This window comes from Rana temporaria, chromosome 2 (assembly GCF_905171775.1).
Source record: "Rana temporaria chromosome 2, aRanTem1.1, whole genome shotgun sequence".
NCBI lineage: Eukaryota > Metazoa > Chordata > Amphibia > Anura > Ranidae > Rana > Rana temporaria.
Genome location: NC_053490.1, coordinates 167,386,035 through 167,408,081, shown reverse-complemented (window position 1 = coordinate 167,408,081; position 22,047 = coordinate 167,386,035). Strand labels below are relative to the sequence as shown.

At 40.7% G+C, this 22,047-nt stretch overlaps 1 protein-coding gene across 1 annotated transcript in view; it reads right to left on the bottom strand.

Annotated features, from left to right (window-relative positions):
• Nucleotides 1–22,047, bottom strand: part of PIBF1 (progesterone immunomodulatory binding factor 1) — a 217,681-nt gene that overhangs the window by 164,438 nt on the left and 31,196 nt on the right. Inside the window, exons 6-7 of the mRNA XM_040341371.1 lie at nt 11,565–11,698; nt 11,226–11,334 (exon numbers count right to left, since the gene is read on the bottom strand). Of these exons, the coding sequence (XP_040197305.1) occupies nt 11,226–11,334; nt 11,565–11,698 (243 nt within the window). The remainder of the gene's footprint in view (nt 1–11,225; nt 11,335–11,564; nt 11,699–22,047) is intronic.

Here is a 22,047-nt window from a genome sequence, read left to right as displayed (position 1 = left end):
GAACACCAGGAATTTCACACAAAGGAAGCAATACGAATAAAACAAGATACTGTATATTCATACAGCAGGCACATATCCAGGATATGAAATGTTGGAGTAACAAACCCTTTAGACTTAATGTACACGGGACGTTTTTACAACCTCTCCTGAACTATTTAAATGAACAGATATTAATATTGCCGCGTTTAGAAGCGTTTGGCGCTTAAAATGCCTCTAAACTCTTTGTAAAAAAGAGAAGGGGAAGACTCTGGGATTACATATCTAGTTTAATGCCATTTTTATTAGATTTTTCTCCTCTTTTTTGGTCATCCTATGATACAAATGCCTTTATTCTAAAATTAGTTTTAAGGTGTTATGTTTTATTTGTCGGCAACTGAAGACGGTGAGGTATTAAACCTCAACTTATCTCTTGTGTCGACACTTTGTCGACCCAATGGGTAAGAATATAGTCCCTTTCTGGGACTATACAAAAATTTCTTGTTTGAATGAGGGAAGGAGAATCAATCTCTTCCCCCATTCTGGGTCACGAATTGACCTTGCACGATCTAATAGTTTATTGTGCTATATGTTTTTTTATTTTTTTCTTATTATCTCTCCTTTTCATTTCTTTTTCTTTCTTCTTCTTACTCTCTTCGTTTCTTCAGCCTGCCTGCCATTGTTCGTATTTACGAGACTATTGAGGATATATGTACGGTCCTGCATGTTCATAGATGTCGACAAGATTTATGGCTGGATCGAATGATGTATCTAAACCCCTTAGTGTTGTTACTCACAACACTCAGGGGTTGAATTCTCCTGTTAAGAGGCGCAAAGCCTTTCAAGTATACAAATCTCTCCGTGTAGATGTGGTTTTCCTTCAAGAAACCCACTTTCCTAGACGATACAACCCTTCCTTTATGCATGCTCACTTTCCATTGTTTTACCTAGCTAAAGCAGAAAACAAAACTAAGGGTGTGGCCATTTTGTTTTCTAGGTATTGTAACTTTAACCTGACTAAAGAATTTGGAGATCCGGAAGGTAGGTTTCTATTGATAAAAGGTACCCTTGATGGCAGACTATACACATTTATCTCTTATTATGCTCCTAACAGAGGTCAGAAAAAGTTTTTCTCTCAGATGCTTGACACCCTTCGACCATTTATGGAGGGGATCATTCTTATGGGTGGAGACTCTAATCTAGCTTTTGACACGGGATTGGATAAATCCAAACCTTCTGCCAATGAAATCGTCAGACCGACTAAACTTAGTTTACAAGTAGCACGCATTCTACATCAGTCTAGATTAACTGACATCTGGAGGGAGTTGAACCCCAAAATTAAGGACTATACCCACTATTCTAGCCCTCACCATTCTTATTCACGAATAGATCATATATTAATCTCTAACCATCACGTTCCAGCTGCCATTAAGTCTCACATAGTTGATGTTTCTTGGTCAGATCACTCGATGGTTCTATTGTCACTGAGGAGAGAGGACACTTCTCCTAAAGTGTCTCATTGGACACTAAATAAGTCGATTTTGAAGGACCCTGTCCTACTGAAGGATATTGAGCAATCTCTTCTAGAATATTTTAAGCATAATGATACAGGAGATGTGTCCCCTGAAACTCTGTGGGCTGCCCACAAGGCTTCTATCAGAGGCAAAATCATACAAGTAGCCGCTGGCCTTAAGAAACAAAGAAACATAGACATAAGGAAGCTGGAAAACAACTATATAGAGCTCCGTAAAAAACATAAATCTGATCCTCTTAACTTTCCTACTCAGGCACTTGATGCAGCTAGATCAGCCCTAAATTTGATACTTACCACTAAAGCTGGGGAAGATATGAAATGGACTGGAGCTAATTTCTATAAATTTAAAGATAAAATAGGCCCGATGCTAGCTCATAAACTCTCTCCCAGATTTCAATCACGATCTCTCCCTAAAATGAGGATGACTGACGGTTCTCTTACCCTGAATCCTAGGAAGATAATGGGGGCCTTTCATGATTTTTTTTCTAAGCTTTATGCATCCACTGATGATTCTTCTTCAGAGGGAATGGATGATTTTCTAGACAATTTGAACCTACCTCAATTGACTGAAATACATAGAGAAATAATGGAATCTCCCATATCAGCTGAAGAAGTGTTGTTAGTAATTAAAAACCTGAAATTAGATAAAGCCCCGGGACCTGATGGGTTTTCAAGTGCTTATTATAAAACATATTCGAGCATTTTAACACCCTATATGGTTAAATTTTTCAATCACATGACCGATGGAGTTCCCATAGGCAGGCAACTTAATTTAGCTTATATTTCGGTTATCCCAAAGCCAGAAAAAGACCATAGCCTGGTGGAAAACTATAGACCTATATCCCTCATAAACAACGATCTTAAGATACTCACTAAGGTAATGGCCAATAGAATGTCCTCTTTCATTGGCCAATATGTTAGTAAAGATCAAGTAGGCTTCATAGCTGGAAGGCAAGGTCCTGATCAGGTTAGGAGGGCTGTGGATCTGATCTCTATTTTGAACTCGGGTTGGACTGGTGATTCTAATCAAAGGGGAATGCTTCTTTCTATTGATCTACAGAAAGCATTTGACTCAGTATCATGGCCATTCATGTTAGAAGTGATGAAACGTTGGGGGTTTGGCACGAAATTTCTTGGAGTCTTATCTGCACTTTACTCTCACCCTAAAGCTAATATACGCTTTCAGGGTATTTTTTCGGAACCTATTGAGATTCATAGGGGTACTAGGCAGGGTTGTCCTCTGTCTCCCCTGGTGTTTGCAATAGTTATGGAATCTTTGGCTATAGCCATTCATGAAAACACAAACATCAGGGGAGTTAGATGTGCCAAAATGGAGCATAAATGTGCATTGTTTGCAGATGACCTTTTATTGTTTTTGACCACACCAGTTACATCCCTTCCGGAATTATATTCTCTTTTGGACAAATTTTCTTTGGTTTCAGGTCTAACTGTAAATATGGCCAAGTCTAGGGCCCTCAATGTTTCTCTCTCTGAATCCACGGTTTCTCTACTGAAGGAAAATTATGGATTCAAATGGGACACCTCTTATATCAAATACCTAGGTATATATTTGACCCCCAACATCCAAAACTTGTATTTGGCCAATTATCCACCTATGTATAGAAAACTTGAGAAAGATTTGAGAGATTGGGGGACTCAGAATATAGGTTGGATAGGTAGAATTAATTCGGTTAAGATGACTCTTCTCCCTAGGCTTTTGTATCTTTTTAGATCATTACCTATACCGATAATTAAAAGTCATCTAAAATCCTTTCAAGGAAAGATCATCAAGTTTATTTGGAACAATAAGGGTCCACGTCTTTCATCTCGCACTCTCTATAACTTACCTGAACAGGGGGGTCTGGGGGTACCCAACTTATTATGGTACTATCAATCAGCAAGATTGGCACAGTTATCGGAAACTTTTCTTAAACATGAACGCCCTGACTGGTTAGATATAGAAGAGCAGGCGACCCCGAATCTAACGATAGAGGAGTTAATGTGGAGTCCTACCAAGAATAGACCATCTATTTTATCTCCGACTCTTTCTCAAACTTTTGTTTTATGGGATTCACTAAAAAAAAACTCTTCTCTAATTTCTAAAGGCAGACCTTTATCGAGTATTTTTCTAGACCCACTCTTTATTTCTAAAATTGAAGTAGACTCGTTCAAATGGTGGCATGACAAAGGGTTGTATCGTATAGGCCGTTTTTTTTCGCGCTCGGGTCCACTTCCTGAACAACACTTCATTGACAAGCTAGGTCTTCCTGTCTCAGAAAAATTAAGATTTTCTCAAATACATGACTATGCACAAAGTCTATGGGATAGTGGCTCGATATCTGGACTATTAACACCTTATGAAAGTAACTGTGATCAGGGTTTAATCAGGAAGGGGAATATTTCAATCATATATCAATCGCTTGCTAATAACTACACCAAATTACCTCATATGCTGGCCTGGGAAAGGGAACTTAATATCAACTGGGATTTATCTGATTGGTGCAGTAATTATTCTAGATCCATTAAAGGATATGTGAATATATCCCTTGTAGAGGCTAATGTTAAAATTTACACTAGGTGGTATCTGGTTCCCGTTAAACTGGCTTCCATGTATCCGTCAACTTCGCCCCTTTGCTTCAGAGGTTGTCAGGGATTGGGGTCTATGATACATATATGGTGGGAATGTCCCAAAATACGTGGATACTGGAATAAGGTGTTCAACATAATAAGACGTGTCACAGGATGTAATTTGCATCAATCTCCCACTATCGCTTTACTTCACGGGATGTTACCCCAAACCTCCAAGGTTACTAGAAAACTCATCCTATACATTCTGACAGGTGCCAGGATCACAATTGCAGCTGCGTGGAAAAAATCTACTGTCTCCATCAGGTATATGAAACAAAAGGTTACATGGATTATGGAACAAGAAAAGAGGGTCTGTTCCATGTTGGATATGTCTACTCTTTTCCATGAAATATGGGAACCATGGATGAAATTTATAGGAATATCTTATATCCCATAAAGGCTGTGGTGATATTTATATCCATAAGACGATGTTGTTCATTGGCAGGCAGGCTGCCATCTCTTTTTCCTTTTACTTTCCCCTGACTCTTTTTTTATTTTTATTTTTCTTCTCTTTTTCTCTTTTCATTGATTGTTATTTGATTTGATAATTTTGTTTTTTACACGAGGATAACATCCTTGTTATTTCTCACTCTCAGAGTGATATGTTTAGAAAAAAAAAAAAAAAAAAAAAGATATATATAAACATTTGTATTAGTATATGTTTGAGTTATCTAAAGATTCCACCAAGTTTTAGGGGATGTTAGGTATATTAAGGGTATTGAAAATATATTTCTACAGTTACTGGTGGGTATTGGTGATAGTTATTGGAGGGAGGAAAGGGGGATTTAAGGGTTAGCTTATCCTCTTGGACACAGACTGTTCCCAGTGGGGGTGTCAGAGAGGTCTTGGTTATACAGAAGTCCTGCCCTTTGTTCGTTCTATGAAATTAATTCCAGTACACACATGGGGTTTTTTTTTTTTTTTTTTATTGTGTGACGACAATAAGTTTAAGGAATTATATAATATATGGAAATATCCTTTTATTTATTTAATTATAAATTATTGGTTATACCTAGCTTTTCTATTATCTATTACAATCTGTTATACTCTCACCGTATGGTGTTAACATATGATATGGCTGTATATGATAGTCAGTTTCTATGACAAGAACATCTTCTATATAAAACAATACATCGGATTTATTATTTACTGTGTATAACTAAATTGTATACTGCTGTTTTAGTACAAATGTATGTACTTTTATTGAAAATAAACATAAATTTGAATGAAACAAAAATGCCTCTAAACTCAGTGTCTGAACTTGTTTTTTTGCTTTCCAAAAAAAGCCTCTAAACTCAACTGCTTAGAAACAACTATAAACGACCCTGTGTACATGTACTGATAATATAACATAGAGGAGAGTTCAGGGGCAGTTGAAAAAAATGCCCAACTGTTCCTAAACGTCAGTTTACCTGGAGTGTACATGAGGCCTTTTTTTCTGCAGTTTATATAAAGAGAGTACAACAATACCCTCTCTATTATTGAAAATCTGTATGAAACTGCACAAAACAGAGAAAAAGCGGACAAGGAAGGCAAAATAAATTTCTCCAACTTATCTGTGTGTGCGTGTGTAATTGGACCTTGAACTATTGAGATCTGTACGCGTACACAGCTGGATTGTAATCAGCAAAGCAATTCGGATTAGTCTGGTAAATATGAGCCTAGCAATCCACCTGCTTACTGAAGAAAAAAAAAATCATATAATATATTTGATATTTACTTGACTAAAACATGTGGTTTCTTTAGGGGAATTTCTTCACACTTAGGCATTTCTGCGGTATTCGGCCGCTAGCAGTGCGGTTTTAACCCCTGCTAGCGGCCGAAAAAGGGTTAATACCACCGGCAATGCGCCTCTGCAGAGAGGCATTGCCAGAGGTATAGCCGCGGTGTCCTATTGTTTTCAATCAGAAGGAGCGGTGGAGGAGTGGTACACTCACCGCTCGAAAGATGCTGCTATCAGGACTTTTGGAGCGGTCCCGCCAGCGCATCGCCTCAGTGTGAAAACACTCAGGCTTTCACACTGAGACTGCAGGGCAGGAGTATTTCAGGCGGTATTTAGGCGCTATTTTTAGTGCTAAAACGTCTGAAAAACTCCTCAGTGTGAAAAGGGTCTTCCTGTTCAGCTTCTGGGAAAGAAAGAAATTGAGAGGGAATTTCTGCAACGTGGCCATATAGCATTAAAGCCCTAAATCGAAGAAACCTTTCCACACTCAAAAACTAGCTTGGGCTAAATATCAACAACAACAATAAACAACAAAAACTAAAGAACCATTTTAAGGGTTTAGCTGAAAGGATAAGTTCACATTTTTCAGAAAACAGCCTAAACAGTGGACCCCAATAGATATTATTACTGTTGCTTTGTTAAATGGATCATAACATTTTTGTTTTACATGTAGGCCATTTAGGTTCCCCCACATCCTGACTTCTTGCTAGGACATGAAAACTGTTGGATGTTCCCTCCAAGCATTGCAAGATTGAAAAACAATGGTTTTTGTATTTTTTTATTTTTCCACTTTAAAAAGTCATGCCCCGTGTGCCGGAGTAAACCAATATCTTTGCACGGGGGTTACATTATCCCAGGGTTTGACAAATTTGCAAACACATACGTGAGATTAGGGTAAAAAGGGATTTTAAAGGGTAAAAGTTTGTCGGCATTCCACGAGCGGACGCAATTTTGAAGCGTGACATGTTGGGTATGAATTTACTCGGCGTAACATTAACTTTCATAATATTAAAAAAAATGGGGATAACTTTACTGTTGTCTTATTTTTTAATTAAAAAAAGTGTAATTTTTTCCCAAAAAAGTGCGCTTGCAAGACCGCTGCGCAAATACGGCGTGACAGAAAGTATTGCAACGATCGCCATTTTATTCTCTAGGGTGTTAGGATAAAAAATATATATAATGTTTTGGGGTTCTAATTAGAGGGGGTTCTAATTAGAGGCAGTGAAAAATTACATTAGAATTGCTGTTTAACTTGTAATACCAACGGCCACCACCAGATGGCGCCAGCTTACACATCTGGTGGTAATAACTTGTAATACCAACGGCTCACCACCAAGCCAAGTCGCCAGGACCCTATTTCTAGTCGCCATGGCGACCGGGATTTGTCGATCCCTGCATTATCCCAAAACCTTCAAATCCAGATCCCTGAAGGTGCTACATGTAAAAGATGACTAGATAAAGATGTTAAGCACCTTCCCAGCTCTTCAGCCAGTGGCCATTTTCTATGCAGGCCTTACAGCTGTCACTAGCTGTGGCCATCCTACTCGCATTCCAGGTATCCTTTGTTAATTTTAATGTATTTGTTTTGCCCTTATCCCCTTACTATGTGGGTCACTGTTTGATGGACCTATTCATTCATTCATTACAGATACCTACCTGTACTATGAGGATACACTATAATTTTACTTTACCCATGGTCGCTGTGCTGTCTGGGAGGGATGCTTTATGCGCTCTGCTGTTTGCCTGCTGGTCTGCCACCTCTGTCCCGGGACAGGCATATGTTTGGTCTTAACTGTATTTACATTACCTCTTTGACATACTATGTAAGTAACCAGAATTGACTTACTACCTCTTTTTTGGTGGATCCAATTTTAATACCTTGATCACTAATCAAATCTGTATTCCAGATATCCCACTACATCCGCCCCTGATGAGTGTTTTTCATATACACGAAACGCCGCGTCGGGCTTACAAAGATGTAGCTATATGCGTTTATGGGACCCATTCTGATCAACCAGTACTTCTATGATCTATTTACATTTTATACTTCACCTATTGCGTGGTTATGCCCAACCTCTATGTGGCTATATATGTTGTCACGGACTGTTATTTATTTAATGTATTTTTATATCAATTATTGTATTATGTATGAAATGTATGTTCCGTACTTTTGTACAAGTTATTTGTTTTTACTAAATATTCTATTTTCTCAATACATGAACATTTCATCTATGGCTTGTTTCATTACTTTGTCCCCATTTAGCCCACTGTTTCATTTAAAGTCCCAAATTCCCTTTGTTGCAATTTTTAGATAAAGATGTTAGCAAAGGTAATGATTTGATGAGATCATGAAGGTCACATTGCTGGAGGGGGAAGCCATAATAGGCCAGTATGCCCATAATACTGCCACAGTATGGGAAAGTCTCACCCACCAGGATGCAGACATTACTTCCACTTTGCAAACACCTGCTGTTTGTTTATATGAGAAGACAGGCAGGCTTACAGGTTCCTGCAACCACAAAAAAAGGAGAGAAGAGCTGTGATTTCAGTGCCTCCATTGTGAACTTTGCAGATGGATTTCTTCACAATGGCTGGACCAACAGAGAAAAATCAGGCTCTGTTTTAAAGAGCGTTAACTGTTTGTTAAGTATAGTTAACAGATTTTAAATTGGTTAGTCTGTTCACTTGTGGGGAAATCTTATTTAAATACTTGTTAACAGCACAAAAAAAATGCCCTGGGGTTTCTCTTTGTTGAGCAACAAAGACCCTTGTACTGATGCACAATGAGGCCTCTGCCATGGTGGTACACACTTGAATGGTTAAATCTGTACAGGGACACACATAAGTGGCCCAGGACGCAAAGGGGTTGATTTACTAAAACAGGAGAATGCAAAATCAGGTGCAGCTTTGCATGGTAGCCAGCCAGCTTCTAACTTCAGCTTGTTCAATTAAGCACTGATAAAAAAAATTGGAAGCCGATTGGTTTCCATGCAGAGCTGCATCAGATTTAGCACTCTACAGTTTTAGTAAATCAACACCAAACTGTCTACATCAAGGGTCACTCATCCTTCCCTGTACACATGCAACTGCTCAGGTGTGTGTACAGCCGTGGCATCTGTCAGCCTGTCACAGATTTGTACAGGCTTCTGGCCACAGCTCTAAGCAACCGCCAGTGACTCCAGGGAGCAGAAATCAGTTTCTTATTGACAGTATACAGCCCTCTGCGTCTGTATGGATGAGGTCAAAGACCCCGTACACACCATTAGATTTTCTGCAGATGTTTGTCTTCAGATTTACCAAAACCATAAAATATGAGGTCAAACCTTACATTTGTATGCAATCAGGCAAGTCCTTGCACTACATGGTTTTGGTAAATCTTAAAGCGGGGGTTCCGCGGGATATCCTTTTTTTTTTTTGCATGAATCGTGAGGGCTTACCTGTACTAATGCACTGCCCGGGTGTCCCACTCCTTTAGCCCGCATAATCGGTGTAATCGTGGAAAGGATATTTTATATTCTGATGCGATGGACGTTTCCATCTTACCTGTGGGCACTTTGAAGCCGACAGGGTCTTCTTCCGGGATATGGTGAATGCTGGCCTCCCAGCATTCACCGCTCGATCCCACTCATGTGTAGTGTTGACGGCGAGCGTCGCCGTCAACACTACACGGTTGCCATAACAACGGCGGCGTAACAAGCTCACGCCCCGTTGTCGCGCGATTAGAGCAGAGCGCGTCTCCTGGGGAGTGTCAGGAGATAGATTGACAGGACGGGGGAGAATGGACTTACACGCCCATTCCCCGCGGGAGATTCTGATTGACAGCCCAGGAACGGCTGCTGAAGAGGGGGTAAGGAGCGATTAAAAAAATAAATAAAAAATGGTTTGTTTACTGTCAATGCCTAGCAGTTGCATTGACAGAAAGTGTCAAATTAGGGTGAACCACCGCTTTAAGACAAAAATCTGCAGAAATTCTAATAGCGTGTATGGGGTCTAAATGCCTGTACACACCATACGAAAATGGAAGACGGAAAAATTTGTATGACAAGCTTTCTGACTATTTTCGGAACGTTAGTGCGGTGCTTTCGACAACCGATTTCACTTTTTCGTCAGACAAAAGCTGGATGTGCAAATTATAAAAAAAATTGCGCATGTGAACTTAACGTCCGATTTTCGTATCATTAGTATGGTTTTTGTAAAGAAAAAAAAAATCAGAAGATCAAGACTACACATGCTCAGAAGCGAAAGAATACATCCAAAAACTATTGAACACTTTACATCACTTCTGACGTTGTATTCTGTCATGGGAAATTTTTCAAATTTTTTAAAGTCTGCAACTAATACTTATGGTCCCAATAAACACCAAGACTGTGCGAGATTGAATGACCTTTCTAGACCACAAATTCAGTAGCTACAAATAATTTGCAAATTTAAACCTGTGTAAAGTTGTGCTGATTACAAGTGCAGCCAAAATCAAAAACATCAGCACAAGAGACCCTCAGTCAAGCAGGATGGGTCTCTTGTGTGGATTCCTCTTCTTTGTAGAAATCCTACTCCATTCACGCACCCACCCCACAATCTTCAGGTGCAGCAGGAGGTTAATACAAAGGATACTTCACAGGCTCTCACCAATAAAGTCTAACTATGCTTGCCCCTTCCACCCAGCTGCCCCATTCATTGAAGCCGTACTACAACTTCCACAAATGGAACACAATCTATGATTGGAGGGGTGGCGCTATCAATCATTGATCCATTCTCTATTAATAGATCATGTTCCATTTATAGAAGCTGTAGTGTGGTTTCTCTGAATGAGGCAGCTAGGCTAAGATAGCGGGCGTAGTTTGGCTCTCTTAGGCCCCTTTCACACTGGGGCGGTTTGCAGGCGCTATTGCGCTAAAAATAGTGCCTGCAAATAGTGCCTGCAAACCTGCAATTCCGACGATATAGCGCCGCTAAAAACAGCGGCGCTATACCGCCATCGCACCTCCTGCCCCAGTGTGAAAGGGGCCTTAATGAGAGCCTGTGACAGACCCTTAGTTGTATCAACCGCCACTGCAATAGAAGATTGGGGTTGTAGGGGTAGAGGGGCAGGACGTAGAAAGATTTATACTAACAGAAGAGTAAAAAAAAACACAAACAAAACATCCCACTGACTGTAAAGTATGTCCCTTGTGCCGATTTTTCTGTTTGTTTGTTTTTTTGCTGCACTTAAAAATTGTGACTCCTGGCCCTAATGCAGTCTATGTATCAATGTTACACATGAAAAACAAAAGCCCACAAATATCTGACAAAGATAGCTGCAATAATGTTTCCAATATAGATGGTATGTGCTATAAAGTAATTCTGAGCCTGTCTTTGCACACTCACCTCCTGGGTCAAGTCATTTCTCTCCTTTGATTGTGTTTTATGGGACCCATCCAACAACTCAAAAGTTCTCCTGAGCTCCAAGAATTCACGTTCAAGGGAATCTCTCTCACTTTCAAAAAAAGAAAAAAGGAAGATACAAAAGTAAATAAAAGAATAGCAACGTATGATAAGCTCTAAAAACAAACATGAATATATAAAAAGTGCTGTGATGTACCAATGTGTACAAAGGAAAATACGATATATACATCAAAAAGTGAGTATAAATGAACTTTAACATATGAAGAAAAAAAAAAAAAAGTGATTAACCAGGTAAAATTAAATAATACCATCCATTCTTACCTTTTCACTTTGTCATAGTTTTCGATCTTGTAGTCCCCCTGATGAATCAGCTGCTTAGTGTCGGCAAGCTGCAATGTCAATCGCTGACATCTTGTATCCAGTTCTGAACGGCTTCTCTTCTCCTCTTCATAGCTCTGTGCAAAAGAAACCATTGTCTAAATGCATTAAACTTTCCAAAGTATTACAACATGATTTCTATGGTGATTTTAGGGACTGTCTTGGTTGCCCTTTGAAATGTCCAGTTTAAAAATAAAAAAGGGGGATCCTATTTCCCAGGACAGTAAACATCATGCCTTGTAAAATCATACAGAATAGGAAACATATACATGTGAAAGTTCAAGCTGTGCACCTCAAAATAAATGTGAATACTGGAACGTTCCCCCCAGGTGGTTTTAATGCAGCAAGGTATACGAATATGAGTATGAGATTACATAAAAGTCATTATTGAAAAGAATAGTAAATACAGGTAAACATTAAAAAATATAAATTCTGGTTATAAGAGTACATACAAATTCCATGGTACAGCAAGGCAACCATAATTGTACAGCATCAAATTTAATAATTGAACTGTATAAAAAACCCTGTGAAGATCTCCACACATGTACAGTACTTCCTTCATCTGTGACAGGTATTCATTCACAATGCTCTGCGAGTAGGCACTGCTGTGTCACACATTTCACAGAGCCTGCCTTCTGAACTACTTTTGTAGTTCCCCAATATCTCTATGTTCATTCAGGAGGCCGAGTGCAAAGTTCTGACGTCACGCCAAACCTTTGCATTTGAAAAAATGCCGCTGCCTCAGCTGGAAAGCTGAGATTTTACTTGGGGATTTCAGGCTTCCTATGCCTAGAGGTGAGACCTGGGGACTTAGGCTAGGTTCACACTGCTGCGAATTCAAAATCATGCGATTTTACAGCAATTTCGCCGCAAATTTGTCACGATTTTAGGGAATGCCAGTCTATAGAGCTGAATTTGCATCGCACACGGATCAAACTCGCACAGGACCCTTTTTTCCGCATCTTAGATTCGCACCGCACTGATGTGAACAGCACTAATGGAAAACAATTGCGAATTTAAGCGATCGCAACAGCTCATATTTGCAAAAGAATTTGCAGCAATGTGAACCCAGCCTTATAGATCCCAGATCTCACTGTATAGAGGACCTGTCATGCCATATTCCCATTTCAAGGGGCGTTTACATTCCTTGTAATAGGAATAAAAAATTATAAAAAATATATATATATATATATATATATATATATATATATATATATATATATATATATATATATATATATTTTTTTTTTTTTTTTTTTTAAAGAAAGCATCAAAATAGAAAAATAAAAGTAAAATTAACAATAAAAAAAAAAAAAATTTGAAAGCGCCCCTGTCCCCATGTGCTCGCTCGCAGAAGGCGTTCAAACCACACATGTAAGGAATCGCTGTGAACGTTAGAGTGAGAGCAAAAATTATAGCTCAAGCCATCCTCTGTTATTCAACATGTAACCTGTAAAAAAAAAATTAAGTGGGGATTTTGAAGTACTAAAGTTTAGCGCTATTCCACAACTGTGTGCAATTTCAAAGCGTGACATGTTGGGTATCTATTTACTCGGTGTAAAATCATCTTTCACATTATGTAGAAACATTTGTCTAACTTTACGCTTTTTATTTGAATATTTTTTAATGCAAGAAACGGTTTCTCAACCCCCCCCCCCCCCCCCCCCCCAAGAAAAACATATACAATGTTTCGGGGTTCTGAATAATTGTCTAGCAGAAAGAAGTATCAGAATCGGCCCGGTAAACAAGTAGTTAAAATATACTTGCAGTGAAAATACTATGAGTGGCAGCCATCTGATCCCCTGCACCCACAAGTACTGTGGTGCAAGTTCCCATCAGCTTCCTGGCTGCCGGCACTGGCCCCACTCCTACCCCTTCATATACCTTAATACCACAATCACAGCGCTAGACCAACAGTAAAATGCATGAGGCGACAGAAGAGGGGAAGTGAGGCACCCAGAAACTGATACTTCCAATGCAAGGGATCTGTGCAGAGGAATCAGTTATCACACGCTAGATGTAGCTGGCATTCACAGTATGACTTTAAATATTTGCACCACAGGTTTACTTTAGATCAGGGATATGCAATAAGCAGACTTCCAGCTCTTGCAAAACTACAACTCCCATCAGGGATGGACTGGCCATTGGGATTACAGGGAGTTTCCTGGTGGGCCGATGGCTCAGTGGGCTGGCTTCAGTGACAGTGGCCTGGGAGTTTCTCACTTCTGCCTAATCTTGTCCCATAAGGGGGGGGGGGGCACCAAACTGATTCTTTGCCCTGGGAGAAATAATGTCTAGCTTCCCCACTGGTACTGACTATAAGAGTACCAGTACCAGCCGTTCTACTCTAATAAAGTAAAACGGCTAGTGGCTAGTGAAGGGGGAGAGGGGGCTTGGGTGACGGGGGTGCGGGAGTTGTCCGGCCGCTGTGGGAGAGACCTGTCAAAGTGGACCAGTCTGGATGAAGTCCAGGGCCAAATTTTTGGCCCAGTCCAGCCCCGAGTCCCATCATGCCTCTGCTTCTGCAAGTCATGCTTGTGGCTGTCAGAGTCTTGCTATGTATCATGGGACTTGTAGTTCTGCAACAGCAGGAGGTCCGCTAATTGCATATCCCTGCTTTAGATTATGATATTTTGTATTTATTTATTTATGATTAATGATGAATATGTATTTATGAATAAGACCTTTACTATTTGTACAAAAAAAATATATTTCATTATAAAACAAAATAAGAATAGAAAATTCATCTTTGCAGTTGTCACCACTTAAGACTCATCTACAAAATATTATACCTGTCACATGAGACCTTTGAATACAAAAAAAAAAAAAGCTAAATATATTACGAATAACAAAAAGACACCCACATTCTGCAAAACATCTGTAAGAGTTGAAAAACATGCTCGGCTAGAGTTATCGTTTGCATGTTCATAAGGAAAATATTGACAAAGTCAAAGGTCAATATTACCCACCAAAAGAAATAAATCGCAACGTTTACTAAAACAGAAGCAGACTAACAACACCTAGAAGAACTACTTAGCAATGCTAAAACACTACAAAGCAAGAACATCTTGTCACACACAAAAGAGTAAGATCAAAGAAGCAAGAAAATATTTAAGCTTTGACAAAAAGGATTCTGTGCCAATGGTTTAATAAGAAAGATTTCAACTTGTTTTATCACCTTAAAGGACCAATACATATAAACCACACACTGTCTTTAACAAGATTACAGATAACGAATACCGCAGAACAGTGGCGGAACGAGAACGAGAACCTAGAGGGCCCCAATGCAAGAAACCATGACCCCCGGGTGGGGCCCCTCCCTCTGTGCCCAGTGGCGATGTTGAACCTTTGAGACAGAGAATGGAGATTGAGGACACCACCCTCCATTTCTTTATCTGCAGCCTCACTTGCACAGAATAAAATGGACAGAAATAGCTCTGTACAGAGTTTCCCGTCCATTTATAAACTGAAGCATAGTAAACACAGTATACAACGTTTTAGTCAGAAAAGGCTTCTTTTTTTACACATTTTCCTTTTATTTTTCTTTTTTCTTTTATAACAAGGTCACATGAGATTATCATTCAATCAAATACAACCATACATTACATTAGTCTAGACATAATATCTCTTCAGAAGGTAAACAAACACAAGTCCAAAAACATAATTATAACCACTTAATTTTCCACCCTACTCTTAAATACCTTCATTATCAATTTGCCCTACTTTGTCTGCTCCTCTAGATCAAAGTGTATGTACTTCAAACATCTCCTCCCATCTGTTTCCCCGTTATCAGTATGCCCTTATATATCTAACCCCTTAGGTGGGGATCTCCCAAGCTACACAGCACCATCACAAACCAAGCAACAAAAACATAAACAAACAAACACAACAACAACAAAAAAAAAAAAAAAAAAAAAAAAAAAAAAAAAAAAAAAAAAAAAAAAAAAAAGGACCCAAATTCCTCTCTCTCTCCTTCCCCCTCCACCCGACTCATATATCCTCTCCCGCGTCCAGTCTTCCCCATCTTCGACTAACTTCTAATCAGTTGGGCTCTCTCGCCTCTCGTCCCTCTTCTGATAGTCTCCTCCCCTCTTCTGTATATATAAACTTATTCCAACTTGCCCATGTTTCTACGTACTGTTCCCTTCTGTTCCTAGACGAAAGCATCAAGTCCTCCATAGCTCCAGTTTCCCTGACCCTATTAAGCCATCTCGCTACGGAGGGAGGTCTGCTATCTCTCCACTGGAGACTTATTCCCATTTTTGCTGTATTTATCAGATGTCGGAGAACCGACTTTTGATACTCCCCCACTGGAATCTGTGAGCTATGGAGGAGGAAGAAGGCTGGGTCATCTGGAATCTGAAATTCCGTAAATTTTTGTCCTATTCTACGCACCTCCTTCCAGTAATCCTTCACCTTTACGCAGTCCCAAAATATATGTCGCAGGGTCCCCTGCTCCAGCCCACATCTCCAGCAGTTCTCTGAATTCTCGTTGGAAAGTTTATGCAACTTTACTGGAGTGTAGTACCACTGCGACAGTAATTTGTAATTGCATTCCTGGATACGTGTTGATACAGATGAATATAATGCCAGAAATACTATTTGTTTCCGTTGGGCCTGTGAGAAGGTTATCTCCAGATCTCTTTCCCATTTAATGATTCCTGGAAGGACAAAATCCTCCCGGGGAGCATTCAATATTTTATACATTTTAGATCCCACACGCTGTATTGGTTCTTCCTCATCACAATATTTCTCGAATTTTGTCAGTGGCCGCTGGAAATTGGAAGGGTGTCCCAAAGTACTTAGAAAATGTCTAGTTTGGAGCGCCTGCCAAAAACTTAACTCATACTCTCCCCCTACCCTCATCAGGTCGACCATTGATGGCCACCTATCTGTTTTCAAAAAATGTGATACCTGGACTTTACCCCTCCCTTTCAATTTGTTATATATTGCTCCGGACAACCCCGGTATAAATCCTGGATTCCCCAGTACCGGGCATAGGGGTGAGTATGTAGATGAAAATTTAGAGTTTTTGCATATTTTAGCAACGACGGACAAGGTCGCTCCTATCAAGGGGTGTTGCTTCAACTTACTTGGTAGTAATTTATAGCACCAGGGTGCCCTACCTAGTGCCACTGGGGAGATCTGCTGTTCTACCTCAACCCACCTTTTATATTGTCTATTTCTACACCAATCTACCAACCTCGTCAGGTGGGCTGCTTGATAATATTTAGCTATATCCGGGATTGCCATCCCTCCCCAGCTCTTTGGAAGTTTCAACACCTCTTTTTTTATCCTTGGCCTTTTCCCGTTCCAAACAAAACTCATTAAAGTCGTGTCTATTTGCCGGAGAAAGGTCATGGGTATTTTAATCGGTAGGGTCTGAAACAAATACGTTATTTTAGGCAGTATACTCATTTTCACTATATTGTTTCTGCCAAACCATGAGTGTATTCCCATCTTCCATTTCTCCATAAGCTTTCTGACAGAGTTAAGGAGGGGTGGAAAGTTTATTTTAAACGTTTCTTTTATGTTTGCCGGAATTAGGGTACCTAAAAATTTTAGCGCCGTCTTCCATTTAAATCTGAAGTTTTGTTGTATTGTAATCCGTATCTGTGATGGTACTGCTACAGTTAATGCTTCAGATTTAGTCTGATTTACTTTTAAATTAGATAGTTCTCCAAATCTTACAATTTCTTGAACCAAAATAGGTAGAGAAACATGTGGTTTTGAAATGGCAAACAGCAGGTCGTCCGCAAACGCTATTACCTTATGACTCCCCTCCCCTATCTGAATGCCCTGAATGTCTGGATTTTGCCGGATTCTGTTTAAAAGGGGTTCCAAGGACAGGACAAAGAGCAATGGTGACAGGGGGCATCCCTGCCGTGTTCCATTTGAAGTTGTAAATATTTTAGAGTATATCCCATTTACCCTCACCGCGGCACGTGGGTCAGTATACACGCTTCTAATCCATCCCAGCATATTTTCTCCTAGGCCCACGTGACGCAGCACCGAGAACAGGAACCTCCAACTAACTCTATCAAAAGCCTTTTCGGCATCAGTATTTAGGAACACGGCAGGGATGCCCCCCCCAGATGCCCCCTGGATCAGATTCAGAGCCCTTATCGTACCATCTCTTGCCTCTCTCATAGGAATAAATCCTACCTGATCCCTATCTATCAGATCCGGAAGCCACACCTGCAACCTACTGGCTAATATCTTTGTGAACAATTTCAAGTCAGAGTTTAACAACGAGATTGGTCTGTAACTGCCGCACTCCGCCGGATCCTTCCCCTCCTTAGGGATCACTGTAATATGAGCTAGTAAGGCCTCCGGCGGGAATGCGGCAGAACGGCCCATCTCGTTGAAAACTTTTGTCATTTGCTCACTCAGATATGGTAAAAACTCCTTGTAGTATCTAATCGTATAACCATCAGGTCCCGGGGCTTTCCCTTCTTTCATAGTTTTTAGTGTTGACTCTAGTTCCTCTATTGAGATGGGGATATCTAGGCTGGCCTGGGCAATAGGGGGCAATCTAACTAAATCCGCTGTTGAAAGATACTCATCTATCTCTGTTTGGGGCACCGATGTCTGAGCCAGATTGTACAAGTTGGAATAGTATCTACCAAATTCCTCCACTATCTCCTTAGGTTTCCGCTTTAAGTGCCCCTCCTGCCCCTTAATTTGTGGGATATACGTTGCTTGATTCTTTTCTTTCAGCTTCCCCGCTAACAGTTTGCTACACTTGTCCCCGAATTCGTAGTTTATTTTTTTGCCCCTTTGTATAATTGCCTTTGCCTTATATCGTAGCAGTTCTGTAATCTGCCTCCGCAGATGGCTCAGTTCTCTACCTATTTGAGGGGTCAATGTCTTTTTATGCTGGAGTTCTAGTGTTTGAATCTCTGTTAATAAATTCTTTACTTGTTGGTCACGTTTCTTTTTTATTTTCGCTCCATGTTTCATCAGTGTCCCTCTAATTACTGCCTTGTGGGCTTGCCAGACCATCCCAGGGTTACTCCCAGGGGTATCATTCAGTTGGAAGTAATCTGTAATATCCCGGGCAACTTCCTCTCTCACTTCTTCATTCTGTAGGAGGCTCTCATTAAGACGCCACCTTCTTTCCTGGGCCAACTCCGTCCCTGCCAACGAGATACATAAACTCACCGGCGCGTGGTCAGACCACGTTATATTCCCTATGGAGACCTCTGTTACAGATGAAACCAGATACTGGGGTACCATAAACAGGTCAATCCTAGAGTATACCTGATGTGGGTTGGAGTAGAAAGTGTAGTCCTTCTCCTCTCCGTGTAACGTTCTCCATACGTCCACCAGCTGGGCCTCATAAAGTCTACCCAGCACCCCCCTTCTGATTCCATCTGCAACAGACGAGGTCCCCCGGGAGCAATCCATTTTTGGATTTAGTGGGATATTAAAATCGCCCCCCAATATTAATTTACCTTCTGAGACTGCCATCAGGGCCCTCAGAATTTTCCTCAGAGATGCATCTTGTTGTACATTTGGTAGATACACTGTAGCTAGAGTCACCTTGATCCCTCTTATTGTCCCCTTTAGGAAGAGATATCTCCCTTTTGGATCCTGATATATATTTTCTAGGATCCATGGGATCCTATTTGATATCAGGATGGAAACCCCTTTAGATTTTGCTTCTTGGTTTTCCGCATGATACACATATGGGTAATACTTATTTTGTAATATAGGGAGCCCACCTGATCTAAAGTGCGTCTCCTGTATATACCCGATATCTGTTCCCATGGACCTCATATCCCTCATTAGCATCCTGCGTTTCTCAGGGGTATTAAGTCCCCTGACATTTAAAGATGTAATTTGTATTCCCTCCATCTGAACACCAAGAGGGCAACCAAAAAAAGAGAAGAAAAAAAAAAAAAAAAAAAAAAAATGCGCTAGTGATGCAGGGTAGGTGAAGAACCGAGAGAGAGGAATGGCCAAAAAAAAAAAAAAAAAAAACAAAAAAAAAAAAAAAAAAAAAAAAAAAAAAAAAAAAAAAAAGAAAAAAAAAAAAAAAAACAAGACACCTTATATTTTAGGTTAGATCCCACACCTACTACCCTCCCTCCCACCTCCCTCCCCTTCCCTTATGTCTCACCTGGAGAAAGAACCCACTTATGACCCCCAACCCCTATTGGTCAGTGGATATTTCCTATTCCGGGGATTGGACCAATTCGGCAGAGTACTATATCTATTTGTCTAATTATTCCCACTTAAGAGTAGTTTAGATATACAAAGCAAAAAAATAAAAAATAAAAAAAGAGAAAAAAACAAAAAAAATCAAGTCCCAAGAGTACTATATACAAACCCACAAAACTTTGTACTCCCAGCTACTCCGCCCCCCGCCCCTCCATTTTACTGATACCCTATAGATTCGTCCCATTTTCCTACCAGCCTCAATTCCCTCCCTCCTTTCCCGAGCCCCCATCTTAAACCTTCCGCCCCCCCCACCTCCCCCCCCCCACCCCCCCTAGTCAACTCTCCCCACCCCCCTAACCTCCCAATATTCCACTTCTCACCTCCTCTTCCCCCTCATCCCCTGCCCCCCCCCCCCAGATCTACTGGGGGGGAGGGGGCAGGGGGAAGGGGGGAACACGCCCCTCGAGAGCGAGGGAGGACCTCAAGCATCTCACCCTCTCGCCCGCCCCCCTCCATCTACCGACCATTATATGAAGCACTATACTGTGCTCCCAAACTATTTCAGGGGGTTTAGGTGGCGGCTCCCCCACCTCTCCCCATCTCTCCTCTCCTCCTTCCCAGTGTTTACACACCCACATCGTGATTTACATAAATGTTACTTGTGTTATCTGTGTTTGACCTCAAGGGTCTACTGTGTTGTATTCTCGTCTCCTCGTTCGAGGGGACCAGGATAATTATTGTGCATATATAATACAATTTCAAGAACCAAAAAAAAAAAAAAAAAAAAAAAAAAAAAAAAAAGGCAAACAGAGTGTCGCGTAAACTCCTGTGCTAACACGCTCGTGATATTTCTTTCATATCACTCTTAAGGTTGTATATCCTCTAGGGACAACATCTCCCATCTTTAAGGTCTCCCAAAAAAAAAAAAAAATACCTTAAGGGGAGACTTATTGATAAATGAAAATTCAAACTCCTCAAGCTCCTCAAGCTCCTAATATGGCCTGAGCTCTCCGGTAAACACATCTAAATAAAGTGAGACATTATAACATAGCGTTAATCCGCAATAAAAAATAAATAAAAACAGTGTTTCCTATGTGATAGTGTTGGGGTTCCCTCTGGTTCCCCTTCCACAGGAGGCGCGGAGGGGGGGGGGAGCCACCCGCATTAGCTTAGAACCAGCCCCGGAGTCCATCGGTCTCTCCCATGAGCCCCTCATGGTGTCCCTACCTCCGTCCACAGACATCCACAAACCAGTTGAACTACTGGAGGCCATGTGGGGGGTCTCCAAGGAGGTACATACCCCCAGGCTAGAGGCTAACATAAACATACAAACAAAAAGGAAAAAAAAGGGAGGTGCCTTAGAAAAAAAAAGGGGAGGGGGGAGGGGGGGGGACGGTACGCAGGTGGCCGGTGGCCGGTGGTCTAGTGGAAGTGGAGAAAATCCACCCCTCTCTCTATGGCTCAGGTACCCCCTAATTACCGTGAGGAAAGCTTTGAGCTTATGACCCGTCAACAAAAACGTTAAAAAAAAAAAAAAAAAGGGGGTTGAACCCCAAAAGACAGAGAAAAAATGCAACAAAGTTTTAGCCCATCATTCCCCTGACTTTGGTCCATAAAAATAAAAAAAAAACCACAAAAAAAAAAAAAAATAATAATAGCCCATCTTTCCTCTAATAGTCACTGGTCCTATCGCGTTATAGGGACTTTATATCCTATGAATATCCTATGTAGGCACGGCTCTTCCCTGGTCTCTTTCTATTCTCTCTGGTTTCTTAGGCCCAGTGAAGTTTGTTGTATTGTAGGCTCGGTTTGGTAGATGTTGTAGCCAGTTTGGAACCTCCATCTCCTCCATCTCCATAAACCTAAACAACTCAGGTAAATCTATAGGCTGTTGTAGATGAAATGACTGTGTGTTCTTCTTGATAATGACCGCTATGGGGTACCCCCAACGGTAAGTTCCACCTGCTTGTTTAACCCTATCTAAAACCAAGCGCAGCATTGCTCTCCTTTGTAAGGTAGCACGGGAGAGATCTGGCAGTATTTGTATCTTAGACCCTTCATACATCACACCTCCTGCATCCCAAGCTTTCCGGCTCACAAGTTCTTTATGTGAAAAGTTCAAGAAGCAACCAATCACGTCAGAAAAGGCTTCATCCTGACAGATCCGCAGCGGGAAAGGGGAGAACCCTGCACACACGATCCGAATATCGTACGACAGATCGTCCATCTTTTTTCGCTTAATATTTACCAAAATTCTCGT